Source organism: Notolepis coatsorum, assembly GCF_963971535.1.
Source record: "Notolepis coatsorum genome assembly, chromosome: 1".
In the NCBI taxonomy this organism is placed as follows: Eukaryota; Metazoa; Chordata; class Actinopteri; order Aulopiformes; family Paralepididae; genus Notolepis; species Notolepis coatsorum.
The window spans coordinates 73,141,820-73,157,080 of record NC_140165.1 but is presented as its reverse complement, the minus strand read 5'-3'; the positions used below and the strand labels follow the sequence as shown (position 1 = coordinate 73,157,080).

The 15,261-nt window shown below is 46.7% G+C and overlaps 1 protein-coding gene across 1 annotated transcript in view; it reads right to left on the bottom strand.

Annotated features, from left to right (window-relative positions):
* Positions 1–3,818: 3,818 nt before the first annotated feature.
* LOC311233692 (chloride intracellular channel protein 5-like) overlaps positions 3,819–15,261 on the bottom strand; it is a gene marked incomplete at its 3' end in the record, with an annotated part of 28,360 nt that continues 16,917 nt past the window's right edge. The window contains exon 5 of the mRNA XM_084320687.1: positions 3,819–3,983. Within this exon, the coding sequence (XP_084176813.1) occupies positions 3,819–3,983 (165 nt within the window). The remainder of the gene's footprint in view (positions 3,984–15,261) is intronic.

The following is a 15,261-nucleotide window of genomic DNA, read 5'->3' as shown; positions in this document are numbered from 1 at the left end:
ACGTTTAGCCATGTAAGAATGTAGATCAAGGGAAACACCATGTGATCAAAGACTAGACTATCAGGAGGATGCTCAGAAACTGACAACTGTCAAAAAAAATTACAGAGAAGCTGTGGGTAGCCTCATTTATTTAACAATGTGTACCCGCCCTGACCAATGGTTTGTAGAGAGTAGATTGTCACAGCATTTTGCTGACCCCACAGAGGAGCATTTGGATTACAGCCAAACATGTTTTTTTGTTATCTTAAAGGTACAGGATATTGTGTGAGTTTGAATACAGACAGCTCACTGGTTTCGTGGAAATAAAGAAGCAGCCCACAGTGGCACTATCAACTAGTGAAGCAGAATAGACGGCTCTAGCTATGACCATACATGAGTGTATTTATCCAAAACAACTGCTAGAAGTGATGGAGATAAGATTATGAGTATATTGCTTAATATGTAATAGGTAACTGGAATGTATCCTCTATACCAGATACGGTGGTTCTTGAAGATGAGGGGCGTTTTGTCAACATCATTTAACACTTTAATCGCAGATGACGTGTTTAGACGTCATTCCTAGCCATGCTCATTCTGCCGAAGACGCCGTAACTCGTCTTTGATGTCAATATTTCAAAAATCTGTGATCGAAATCATATTTCTCCTCCGGAGACATGAGATGTACTGGTGAGCTCCACTCAACTGTCTAACGGTTCAAGAGCGCCATCTGGTGGCCGATCGGCAGATCGGCCAACAGGACGTGACGCGCCAAACAGGAAGTGCTCATCCATAAATCGTCCGGGCACTCGCGATCATTAGCAGGACTCTATCTCAACACACTGGATAATCAATCGCTCGCCCTAACTCAATAAACAACGTTATTTGGACGTATATAGTATTATACAACCTGGAAATGGTTCATCAGGATCAACATCCCATAATCGAAAACTGTCTACTCCACGCTGATCGTCCAACGGCACGAGGAAGATACGGTGAGTTTCAACGTTATTTTCTAACGTATTCTATACTAACTGATCTGATGATCATATGACCCACACTAGATGAATGGTATAACGTTGCCCACGGAATTATAAACGCCCCCTCGCCCATCCGGTCAATATCAGATGATACGTAGTAACTTCTAGAAGTACCTCCAGTTGAAATTTTTCATCTGGCAACGATCGCTACCAAACTGTATTTGATCATCAATATAATGCATTTGGAGCTATAAATCAAGTTCTGGAGAAAGCTGCAGAAAACGATAAAAACATACTTATACTTTAGACCATATTTTAGTATGAATATGTGAATGAAAAAGTATATCGTTGCTACACCCTGAACAATGGATATAGGACATTGAATGGGCCATAATAATGGCAATTTAGCAATAGAATTTAAAAAGTTATAGCCCTGCAAAGAAGGGGAACTTCTCCATAGACAAATAGAGCTGGCTAGGGATGGTAAATTATGAATTTGAACCATGGCGATCAAAGTGTTAAAAATGATGGACACTGTGTACATATGAAGGCTGTTGTTTATGAGGGCAACCAGGGAACCATTGTGATTGCTAGGAACCCAGTGTGTCAACATAGATGTAAACATGTCAATATAGAAAATATCATCTCATCAGATCTGTCATCAGAGAAGAAAGAATGACACTGGTTTACTGTCCAACGGATGACAGGGTAGCAAACACTATGAGGAAACCTGTTCCAAATTAAAATTGAAGGAATTTACAAGGGTCATGTTTAATGTGTAAATACCCTGTTGATGTTTTGGATTATATTATTTCCTTTGTAAAATGTTTTTCAAAGAAGTTATCCAGTATGCTAATACAAACCCTAAGTGGGAGTGTTGAAGTCAGAGGTGTAGGATTGTTAGTAACTGTCTAACTGCATATATAACTGTTTCCACTAGTAACTGTCTAACTGCATATATAACTGTTTCCACTAGAGGGCGCTCTAGGCGGAGCCACTCAGGAACACCACCAGGTGGCGAGTATAAATAGAGATGTCTCCTCCCATTCTTTCTCTTTTCCCCCAGCCTCTCAGTGAGAGGAGAACTATAGAACTGCTGCTCTGCCATATGAATAAATAAACAACACCAAAGATAGAAACCATGCCTCTTGACCACATTATTGTCGCCCTATAGCCGGATTCTGTCAACAATACTGCTAGACATGATCAATACCCATATCAGAGATACGTTTCAGTGAAGAAAATCACATCGCTCAGTGTCCATCTCTGAGAAAATAGATTTATTATTCATCGCTTCATGATTTATTATTCATCGCTTCATGATTTATTATTCATCACTTCATGGTTCCAAATCATCACAAAGAATACAAACACAGTTAAGTTTTACACCCATGATATTATTATATATTACGGTATTAAGTATTATTATCATTCTTTAACAAGTCTTCTGTCTCTAGATACAGGCAGTCGTCAGACAAGATCACAAAGGTTTTTATCTTTCACATTCATATTGTCTTCAAATATATTGTACAGAAAGAGAAATATGCAGGCAGAGTGTGATTCTCACTAAAGGCACTTGTAGCTAATAATGTACTGTAAGTTACATACTGTAGGCATTATGTCAAATGTTTCATCTAGTATTTTACCCACTTTCATCTTGGTTTTTAAAGGAACACGCCAACATTTTGGGACATTAGCTTACCGTCTTCTCCAGAGAGAGACAAGAAGATGGATACCAGTTTCCTCTCTGTGCGTTCAGTAGAAAGCTATCTGGCTGCATGTTAGCCTAGCTTAGCACAATGAATGGAAGCGGACATGGCCGGGTAGCCTTCGGGAGAGGTGTTAGTTGGACAATGCCTAGGCTAACCGGCACTGTCCGCTTCCATTCATTGCGTCACATTATTTGACATTCACTCACAACAATACTGTTGTCTTGGTCGACTCTGAACATTATTAAATACAGCGTGATGCATGATCCCCAATCATTGCTTTGTTAGAAAATATTATTTTTAAACATAACATGAAAATAATAGATTGAAATAATTACAATTACAATACACAGTTCTCCAAACAAAAAATAAACAAACAAACTAACGAAAAACATTTGCAAAATAATTAAATACAGTGTGACGCACTACAATCATAGCTTTGTTAGAAAATAGTAATTTTTAAACATAACATTAAACATAACAGTGAAAACTCTGGCATTAATAAAATGTGAGTACTCGGTATTCATTACGTAGTACTCAGTAATCAGTACTCAGTAGTCATCAGTACTCATCAGTACTCATCAGTACTCAGAGGGCCCAGTATTAAGGCAAGGTGGATAATTGTTTCAAAGATAGAATCAGTCATGAATGATTAGATCCCCCAGCCCTCACAGGTGTGTGACAAACATGACACTGTGCAACTCCTTCTGGACTCTGGACAATGAATGGACTGTTTGTATATTGACTTCTACCAACGTCAACCTTTAGCGGTGTCCTCCAAACCTGTTACACATTGTATTGTGCCACATCATAACAACAACATAGAAGCGGACTAGCTAGCTAGCTTGGTAATATAATGATTTCAGCACATTTTGGTAGCTTTTGGACAGAGTCCTACTCCATTCATCGACTCTGTGCTAAAAATACATTTTCAACATTACTGCTGGAAAGGATGTCATGTTTTAAAATGTGTTAATTAATGAATCAATGCCAATTAATTATTACATCAAACCAGTCATCTTTTATGCACCTGGTCCATTCAATGTCCAGTAATTTCGTATTCATAGGAGCACACCACAGAAAAGTGACGTGAAGATAAAGGTCTGTGACTGACGGCATGCCATGACACAGGGTGACTTGTGATTGGACAGGGTCACTTGCCCAGCCTCTTCGCCACGTCCTGATAGGCCTGCTCAATCTCTGCGTCCGCAGCGCAGGTGTTGGTGAACTCGTCTCGACTGTAGGCGTGTCCCAGGTAATGCCACACCCCTCGGAAGTCAGAAGGGATTTCGTAGTTGCGGTATTTCTTAGCCACAACCTGGAGATAGAATAAAAAAACTTGTATTGGCATGAAAATCAAAGAATGTCTTAGAATGGCAACAAACACACAGTTCATTTGTTTTTCAAAATAGCTTTTTTATTTGACTTTGACAATTCCAGTTGTCCCCCTCAAGTTCGGTTATTTGCATGTATTATTATTATTATTATTATTATTATTATTATTATTATTATTATTATTATTATTATTATTATTATTATTATTATTATTATTATTATTATTATTATTATTATTATTATATATTTTTTTTTTTAATTTCTCTTTTTCCCCCTTTCTTTTTCCATCTTTCCTCCATCCCAATGTTAGTTGTTATGCCAATTCCCAATCCCCTACCTGGTCGTTGCGTGCTCTGCCCCCTACCGTCGGTCTGGGAGGGCGGAGACTATCACATGCTTCCTCCGACACATGTGTAGCCAGCCCACCGCTTCTTTTCACCTGGCAGCGCGGACTCTCACTGGGAGAGTGTAACGTGTGGAAGGTTCACACTACCTCTCTTAGATCCATCCCTCGCTGAGCAGGCGCCCCGACCGAACTGTAGGAGTCGCTGTTTACAACGACCAGGACCCACCCACGCCGGCTTTCCCACCCGCTGACACAGCCAATTGTGTCAGTATGGACGGTCGGCCAAGCCGGAGGCACCATAGCTGGATTCGATCCCACTGGCTCTGTGGTGGTAGCTGTTTCTAAAAGGACTGGATTAGTTCCAGCTCATAGCAACCTCACCATGTGACATGACTATAATATAGACCTGTTCGCTGTTTAAAAACATACCATGTTCGAGCCAATCAGCAATACCAACTGAAGCACCAAAAGAAGTACAATGGGGCTCTATGGAGAAACCATGGCACTTTGTTGACAATAATGAGTGTGCTCTCCCGTCATCCATTCAAAGTGATTGACTGATTGACACCAGCTGAGTGATGGACTCATTAATATCAGCTGAGTGTGTGTATATAAGAGCGACCTTCACAAATAAAAATGTTGCTTCCTTGATACACGAATCTCTGTCTCTCAGCGTTTTATTCCTTCTCTCTATACTGTATAGTCCAGGTTATGATGTCTAGCCAATACGCAATATCCGACATTCAACAGGTTATGGGCCCAGAGCGCTAGAATCATGACGACCAGACAATCGGAAGGGAGTTCGCGTTGGTCTCGTCTAGCGTTTGACAGAGATGAACAAAAGTATGAACTGTGGGAGACTAAGTTCATGGGCCATCTCCGGCTACGGAGACTAAAGGGCACTCTCGAAACGGATCTCCCTGACGATGCGTCTGCTGACGAGTTGAGAGAAGATGGTGAGACAAACGCATTGATATACGCAGAGCTCATCCAGTTTCTGGACGATAAGAGTTTATCGCTGGTAATGCGAGAAGCGTCTGATGATGGACGGAAAGCCATCGGAATATTGCGCAATTATTATGCGGGTTCAGGGAAGCTAAGGATTATCAGTCTCTATATAGAGCTGACTACACTGCACAAGTCTAGCAGTGAAACGGTGACTGACTATGTAATTCGGGCAGAAAGGGTAATAACTGCACTGAGAAACGCAAATGAGACTTTGAGTGATGTCTACTCGTGGGCGTGGCTATGGTATTAAAAGGACTGCCCGAGGCATTTAAACCCTTTGCGATACATGTCACACAGAGTGATGAGACTATAGTGTTTTCTGAGTTTAAGACTAAGCTCAGGAGTTCTGTGTCATACTAGCTCCCGCTCAGCGTCTATTGCATATATCTCGCTTCAGCGTATATACACTGAATAAATTTCAAAATGTACCTTTACATGCCAGCATTCATCTGGCCACACCCCCATCCGCTTACCTACATAAGCAGGGATGGGACCACACACTCATCTCCTTCTCAAATGTCATCACAAGCTAAGTGCTGCTCACATGCCCACTTGACGTGGAGAAAAATATTTACTCTGAGGAAAGGAAGAACAAGGAGATACGTTGACATCATATCTTTATTTTCTCTCTCACTATTTTCGAGAAAATACGGCGATATTGTCTTCGTACTGGAGTGTCTGGAAGATGATGATCATTCTAAAAATCCTCCACCGGTTTTCGTATTGGGAGCGCGCCGCTGCATGCCTCCCAACTGCAGTTCCTTGCTGTGGCTGGTTGCGGTAAAACCTTTCAGCACAGCTGGACTGTAGGACGCGCCGCTGTTGTGAGAAGCGGTGGTTCCAGGTTGGTGAGTAATGTTTTGCTTGCAAGCTCCACTTGTCTGTTAGTGCTATGGGGGCTAGCTGACAATGTTTACGAACACCGGCCCCAGATTAAGGTCTTTTGTTCAGCCTCTTAGGCAACAGCGGAAGACCTTGGTCTGAAGCCCATTATAGTTAACTAGTGGGCCACGACCAGTAACACTGGTGATCCCTGTGTTTTCTGGACGAGTGGATGTTTCTCTGTCACCGTGAGGCCCCGTCTTTCATATACAAATGAGAGTATTCCCTCACGAGGAAATATGGGCATGGATGTTCGTTAGTGGAAGATCTGTGTTCAAGTCAGCTACAGCCCAGATGGGAATTGTGCTGGCCCCGCCGGGTGTTGGTAAAATCACCGTTGTAAAACTGTGTTAACATTTCGTTTCTCTTCTCTCTTAAACAGTGAGGAGGGTTTCAGAACGGCGGCCTGTCTGAGTGATTGTTATATCATTGTGTACAAGTTCAGGTGATAGCTGCTTAGCTTACGTGCTAGTGGTGGCCTACTGTTAGCCAGTCAGCTGTTAGCTGCGGCGCTAGCCTGTTGTGATCACTAGGCTAGGAAACGTTAGCTTGCGTGCTAGTTGTGGCCTACCTAGGCTAGGCTAGGAAACGTTAGCTTGCTGCTACCGGCCGAGGGCGGCCGTTAGCTTAATGCTACACTGTTGAACGTGCTTTGAATATAACATGTTTTAAATACTCTTGACTACGACGTCATCTTTGACAGAGGATGTTCGTCGAACCTGCCCTGAGCCAGGACGGCAAGGACTGCGTCAACAAGGGGGACCGTAGCGGCGGGATGGAGCGGCGACGCTGCCCAGGTCGACAACACAGAACGGCTGTGTTTACTACGGTGCCTTGTTAGAGACTGCAGTTTCGCTTGATCTGCGCTCATGGTAGGCAAGGTCCTGACCAGGCCTTGAGCACTTCTTCTTGCTTTCCCTTCTAAATGTTTTGTAAATAACGATGTTTTCCAAAACGAGTGTTGCTGCACTACATTTAGGATACGATGCGAGTTATGTGTGAATTGTCTTGTCACTGGTATTTAGCTTCTCCAAGCAAATCGGGTTGTTTGTTACAGATGTGAAAATGATCTGGTTTGTTGTGTTGAGAAACATCATGTGTGTTTATGTACCGTGTACTCACAACTAAGGGGGTTAAACTAACCTATAAAGCTATGCTTAGTGACATATGAGTAAAGAATGATTCTTTTCTCAGCCTGTAATGACAATGAACAGTGTGTTCACATATTAACAGGTTTTCCTGTTTTAACTGGCCGTATTAAGGGTAAAGTAGGAGGGTTGTGTTTCCCCCCGGTTCCCGTGGGGACTTCTTCATCCTCCTCTCAGACATGTTGTTACACTACATTGTGTCACTGTGTTGTAGGGATACGATGTAACCCTTGGCTTGATTGCTGAGGTTGTGCTAAAACTGCTTGAGAAACTTTATTTTCCTAAAAGAAAAGATTGTTTGGTCGCTTTTCGTGTGTGGCCGATACTAATCGAGAATTATGTATTCTCTCATTATGAAAAACGGCGTTCCTCTGTAGAGTGTTTTTGCCATTTTTTGTAGGTGATGATGGGTTGTGTGTGTCATGTGACCTACAACTGGGTTGGGCTGGCCACAGAAGCACATGTGTATGTTTGGTACTGGGGCTCTTGGAGAGCCCTCTCTATTCTGTGTTTTTTCCTTAGTAAAAATCAGATAGCAGGTTAGCACATGCGCTGTGTGAAGCTGATAGACGCTTCATGGAGCTGACTATGACATACTCTTTTTGTCACTACATCGTATCATGGGTGTGGGGTCGTAAAGGGGTGAACTGGTAACCTTTCCTCCCCCTTTTTTCTGTTGGTCAGGGGTAAACCCACCTGTCCTTCAAGGTTCCTGTCACGTTGCGGTTCGGCACATTACAGGGTGAGGGGGGGGGGGGGGGAGGGAGTTTCCTGGTCCCACGCCCTGGAATATTGGGCGTGTGCACCGCAGAAATTCCCCCGCCATAGAGTACGTCACTGTGCGTGTCTCTGTTGGTAGGACTTCCGTGTGCTGTTCAGGTCCATGTGATGGATCTGTTTCGGGGGGTGGTCAGGGCTCCTCCTCACGAAGCTCCTATTCGGGCCTTCTGTGAGTTGGGACACTCCTTCCATGTGAGGGAGCCTCCTTCGGAGTACACAGCCTCCTCCTCAGATTGTCAAGGTGAGTGGACCCTCAAGAAGGAGTCCTACTCTATTGTGTGTGTATTCGATTCAATTCGATTATTGAGTGTGTATGGGTTCAGTGCCTCCTCCCCGGAGAGCCCTAAAACCAATCTTTTACATGGCTCAAAGTGCAATATATTCTTTTCAATCTGTACAGCTCACGTGGGAAGTCTCTCTGGGGATTTCCGTCTCCTTCCTATGGGAGGGTGGTGGGATGTAAAAATGTGAAAAAATGTTACCCCCGACTGTGTAGACTGGGATACATACTGTTGGTGCTTCCTTCTTTTATATTAAAAAGAGTTGGAGTTAGGAAGTATCACACCTCTCTTGTCGTTCCCCTGGGCGCCTTGGGGATTCAATGACAGGTCTAAATAGCCTGTTCATTGATGTGGTTGTGTCCCGACGCACGCATAGTGCTAGCTCGGGGTGTTCTGTAATCAGGCGACTGACTGGCACGCCTTGGTTGCTTGGGGTTAAAACGGCGTTTTTATAAAGCAACTGGGATGGAGGTTTTTCCTCTTCCGACGACCTGTTTTGGTTGTCGACGGATTCTCGTTCATATCTGGGGGATGATGAGGGAATGGCTCTGAACATATGTAGAGGGGTCTCACGCCCTGGGGGTGGGCCACCGGGTGCGGTTCGCCCCGAACGTCTGGGTGGCGCCTTCTTTTCATGTTTAAGATCAACACGCATATCTGCCCCTTCTCCTGGAGTAGGCATGTCGGCGTGGTTAGGGCACGGGACTGGTTCTGGTCACGCTGGTCCGGATCAGTTAAACCTGTTGTCCACCGGGGATGCAGATCTGCTGTTCTGGTACCCTGAGGGACTTGGGCTTTTTTCAGGGGGAAAAATGCCAGGTCGGTCCGGGTGTCACAGGGTTAAGCGCTATGGAGACCCTGGTTGGGTACATTTTGTACTCAGCACTGTCATAATGGCTTACGGCCATGCCAACCTGTACACGCTCGATCTCGTCAGATCTCGGCCGCTACACAGGTTGGTCCTGGTTAGTACTTGGTTGGGAGACTGCCTGGGAATACCAAGTACGGTGTGCTTGGGGCTGGTTCTCCATTCTTTTCGCTCCTCTCTCACGCATGGCGAAGAGGGGCCTGTTGGGGTGGTCTTTGACCTCCTCGGGGGACCCTGTGCTCCCCGTATCACCGGGCCCGGTCCGAAGTAATGTTTTCGTTGACCCGTAGGCTCGGGATAACCCTGTTGGAAACTGGAACACGGGTACTGCGGTAGTGCCGCAGGTATGTTTTGGAGTTTTTTCCTGAGGGGTTATGGGACCAACCACCGCATAGGGTAACGACTAGGTGGTTGGTTCTCTGGTGTGTTGGAGCAGTGTCAACTCCCGGGTTAACCGGTTGAGGGTGCCCCTGCACGTTCATGACGTTTCAAGTTTCAAGTTTCAAGTTTCTTTAATAGTTGTCATACAGAAGTACAGAATACTTTTATACAAAATGCTTCTTACTGTTACGCTCCAGAGACTGTGCAAGACAAGATAAGTATGAAATAAAATAACATAGTATAGCATGTAAATTAGAGTAAAAAAAATGAGGTCACAGTGTTCAGTATAGACATATGTACAATGTTTGATGCAGAATAGACGTAACTGAGTTACCATATAATATACAATACTGTGTAGTGTACTAATATACAATACTATATAGTGCAAGGCAGAAATAGGATGAGGTGCAATTTAGGTACGATTTACAGTAGGTGTACGAGTTGTAGTGCAAATCCTTTATCAATAAATATAAAGTGTGTTTGTGTGATCTAAAGTGTGGAGAGTGGGTGCTGCAGTGTGTTGTTTGTTTAAGTGAGTGTGTGCGTGTGGGTGTGTGTGCTGTGTGCATTTGATGGTTGTTGCATAGTGTTTATTGTTCGTTTAGCAGCCTGATGGCCTGGGGATAGAAGCTTCTTCTGAGTCTTTCTGTGCTCGCCTTAAGACTCCGGTATCGCTTGCCTGACCGCAGCAGTTCAAAGAGGCAGTTGTTCGGGTGGCTCGAGTCCTTAATAATTCTCTTAGCCTTCCCCTTGCACCGCTTGTTGTAAATGTTCTGGAGGGTGGGAAGCCCCCCTCCAATTGTGCGTTCGGCTGAATGTGTCACTCTTTGTAGTCTGCTACGGTCTTGTGCAGTGCTATTCCCAAACCAGGAGGTGATGTTGCCAGTCAGGATGCTCTCTATTGTACATGAGTAGAAGTTCCTAAGGATCTTCTGACTGACTTGGAACTTCCTTAGGCGCCTGAGGAAGTAGAGGCGTTGTCGTGCCTTCTTCACAACACTGTCAATGTGTGTGGTCCATGTCAAATCCTCGGATATGTGGGCTCCGAGGTACTTGAAACTGTTCACTCTCTCAACCGGTGCCCCGTCGATGCTGAGGGGGCTGTAGTCCTTGACCCCCGACCTCCTGAAGTCCACAATCATCTCTTTTGTTTTGCTGACGTTCAGGGAGAGGCAGTTCTCCTGACACCACTGTGACAGGTTCTCTACCTCTTCCAGGTAGGCCCTTTCGTCGTTGGCAGAGATCAGGCCCACCACTACTGTGTCATCAGCAAATTTGATGATGGTGTTGTTGTTCCGCTGTGCTACGCAGTCATGTGTGTACAGGGAGTAGAGGAGGGGGCTCAGAACACAGCCCTGGGGGGCCCCTATGTTGAGCGTGATGGATGAGGAGGTGCAGTTGCCTGCTCTTACCACCTGGGGTCTGCCTGTCAGGAAGTCCAAGACCCACTGGCAGAGGTCATAGTTCAAGCCCAGGTCCCTGAGCTTGGCTATGAGTTTGGAGGGGACTATGCTATTGAATGCTGAGCTGTAGTCGATGAACAGCATTCTCACATAGTTCCCCTGCCTCTTGTCCAGGTGTGATGCTGCTGTGTGCAGCACATGGGCTATGGCATCCTCCGTGGACCTGTTGGGGCGATATGCAAATTGCAGAGGGTCCAGGTTGATGGGGAGGGAGGAACAGATGTAGCCAATCGTAGATGTAGATTGACGTCTGCCAATTGTGTCAGCCTTCTCTGCCTCAACCCCTCTGGGTGGGTTTTTTTTTAATGGAGGCTTGGTCATGCAACAACGCCAGCATGCGCCCCTTCCGCCGGGGCGGCTGTGTTCAGCTGTCCCCTCTGGCGCCTGTCTCGTCCGCAGTCTCCAGGCTCGGGTTAACAGCCTGTTGCCTGGTTTTCCCCGGTGCGCTGCCTGCTTCCGTTGGTTAACCTTTTTGTGTGCTTACGGCCATGCTGACTGCCTGTTCTGCATGGTCAGTGTGCCAGGCGGTGTACTATTGGGGGGACAGGGCCCGCTCGGCTGAGGGGCCTTTGTCCGAATACGCTGGCGATGTGGGGGGCGGGGTCACTAAGTGCCCACCTGGTGGGGTCTTGATGCTGGCATCATGGACTTCTCCGGGCCCCCGTTCCAGGGGGTCCAGTCCCTTTGGTGGGTCTAGGCCTTCCTTCGCGCTCCGCTGCTACGGCCTTGCCACGGGGTTGGGTTTGCCCTTGACCCCGTGATTCTGGGGGCAGTAACGAGGTTGTTCCCTCCGTTCGTTCCCGGGTGGCATGCGGGTTGTGCGTGTGTGTAGTCGTGGGGTCAGGCCACGGTCTGCTCACCCTGTGCGTTGAGTTGCTTGAGTGCCTCTTCGCGCGGTCGGGTCCGTCGCCCTCCCGGGGACCTCCAATAGGGGGGGTGCCCTCCATTAGGGGGGGTCCGGGGGGGCTCGGCCCTCCCTGTTCTGATGGTTGTGGGGGGCCTCAGCGGGGTTCATTTGTCAAGCTTCTAGCTCCCGCTCAGCTCCTGTTATGCAATAGTATGACACAGAACGTTAGGTTATGTATATAACCAAGTTCTGTTAATACTAGTGACGCTCAGCGTCTAGACGCCGCTGCGGCCCTTGATTTTTCATTGTGGTGAAATTTGTTGGGAAGGAGATGAGTGTGTGGTCCCATCCCTGCTTATGTAGGTAAGCGGATGGGGGTGTGGCCAGATGAATACTGGCATGTAAAGGTACATTTTGAAATGTATTCAGTGTATATACGCTGAAGCGAGATATATGCAATAGACGCTGAGCGTCACTAGTATTAACAGAACTTGGTTATATACATAACCTAATACATAACGTTTTGAGGACACTGAGAAAATGCGCATTACCGCATCGGATGACAATATTATGCGAGCCCAAGCCCTGTCTGACCGGGGTGCACAGAATGCCCAGAGCGCGCGCATTCAGAGCGCACAGCGTACAGACATTATATGCTACAGATGTGGCCAAAGTGGGCATATGAGAAGGACCTGTCAACGCAAGCTGTGGTGTCACCACTGTAAAAGCTCCACACATCAAGGGGCGACCTGCAGACGGAGACCGGAGCAGAACGATGTGTCTGTGCAAGTGAGTTGTCATGACAACAATACATATGCGTTTCTGACGAGTGAAGGCGATCCAGGACGCGGTGTTAAGAAGAAGGGCCTGATGGTGGACACCGGTGCGACTGCGCATATAATCACCGACCTGGCCAAGTTCAAGGTGTTCGATAACGGATTCCAGGCCGAGTCTCACTGCGTGGAGTTGGCTGACGGCACGAGGAGCAACGGGGTCGCAGAGCGCAGAGGGGATGCGGAGGTGTGCTTGATGGACAGCAGAGGGAGGCGACTGACTACAACACTGAGAGGGGCGCTGTACATCCCCTCATTCCCGCAGGACATCTTCTCTGTGAGAGCAGCCACCACTGACACTGGAGCCACTGTGATCTTCAGACAAGGAGAAGACGTCCTACAGCACAGAGACGGTACTGAATTTCACATCCATGAGCATAATAGGCTGTATTATTTGCCCATAGTGGATGACCAATGTGATCAGAGCAAGGGCTGTTTTGATATACAGACATGGCATGAAATTCTAGGACACTGCAATTATGCTGATGTTGAGAAACTCCAGCCTATTGTTGATGGTATGACTATTAAATTAAATACAAAATGGCGCCGCAACGAACGGCTGCCTCTCTGATCGCTCCGTCGAGACTGTGCTTTCTTTTGTTAATTTTTATAGTATTAAGAGTTTTATTTGCACCTACTGTTGGTGCATTATATGTGTATGACCGTCAGCCAATCATTGACATTGGATTAAGGACAACTTACCGATTGGATTGCTCTCTGGATCGGATTGCAGAACAGCAGCAGTGGCCCGCTGAGATCCTTTGTTGTGGCCATGGCCAAGGCGACGACTTGGAAGAGGAGCCGGCCCGCCGAGACCCTTTGTTGTGGCCGTGGCCAAGGCGACGACGAGGAAAAAGAGCCGGGGTCCGAAACAGACTAAGGTCCAAACGACACAGAACCACATTGCCCAGCATATTGTTGGCCAATGTGCAATCGATAGGAAATAAACTGGACGACATCAGAGCACGGATCCAATTCCAGAGGGACATTCGGGACTGTAATGTCCTCTGTTTCACAGAAACTTGGCTGTCTCCTGATGTCCCGAATCATGCAATAGAACCGGCAGACCACTTCTTTGTCCTCCGCAAAGACCGGACGGCGGAGTCACTAAGGACGAAGGGAGGCGGCATTGCCTTCATGATAAACAAGGAGTGGTGCGATATAGGCAACGCAAAGGAACTGTCTAACCACTGCTCCCCAGACCTGGAGTTTATCGCGATCAAATGTCGACCCTTCTTTCTTCCGAGAGAGTTGATGTCCATCATACTCATCGGAGTGTACATCCCACCCAGGCCACGTGAGCGGATCGGCGCGGCCGAGAAATCCGCTCTTCGCTCTTTAAAGCTTGGTCCGCTCCGCTAATCGCTCATGTTGACCCCGCCCCCAAGTCGCTCTCCGCTCGCTCCCCACTCACCTTGAATCGAGCGCTCCCCGCTCCCCGCGCCAGATCGCTCTGCAGTTTTTCTTTTTCTTTTTTGGAGCATGGTGTAAATGAGCTCAAACTACAACAGTCTACACCCCCTGGGCCCCTTAACAATTGTTTGTATTGAGCCGCATTGTAATTGTAGCCATTCTGCAATGTTAAATAACGTTGTTTATCCATTCACTAGCTCTACTAAGCGATGATAGGCTAGCCGAGCCACAATGCTATGGTCGCTGCCATTAACGTTAGCATGTAAGCTAATGTCAACAACAATGGCGTCGATACTTTTTCTAACAAGAGTGAGTGTGGGCGTCATAGATATCTATGGTGGGCGTCTCTACAGTGACGAAGCCTGAACCCTTCTCATTGGTTGAAAATGGCCTTCATGTTTGTACATCGCCATCTGTTGCTTTGGCATTGTACTGCATGTATATATTACATCAACAGTGTTAAACCACTGTGAGCGGCCTGGAGTGGATTGGAGCGGAGGAGAACTCTCGCTCCGGACGTCGCGCCGACTCATTTTAAAACCCACTCCTCGCTCACGTCAAAACCGCCCGCTCCGTGCCCCGCGCCGCTCACGCTCCGATCCGCTCACATGGCCTGATCCCACCACACGCGAGCACTGGGACCGCACTTTCAAAACTTCACGACGAGGTAAACAAACTCCAGACAGCAAACGTTGACGCTGCCATTGTGGTTCTGGGCGATTTCAACAGCGCGCGTCTTAAAAAGGTGTTGCCGAATTTCTATCAGCATGTGACCTGTCCCACCAGAGGCGAGAACATATTAGACCATGTATACTCGCAATTTAAGAATGGGTACAAGTCACAGGCTCTTAGCCCATTCGGTAAGTCCGATCACGCCGCCATTTTTCTTTTGCCAAAGTACAAACAAAGTCTCAAGCGAACGCCGGTGGTCTCGCGAGAGGTTAAGCGTTGGACCGTGACGTCAGAGGAGTCACTCCAAGCTGCACTTGAATGCACAGACTGGAGTGTATT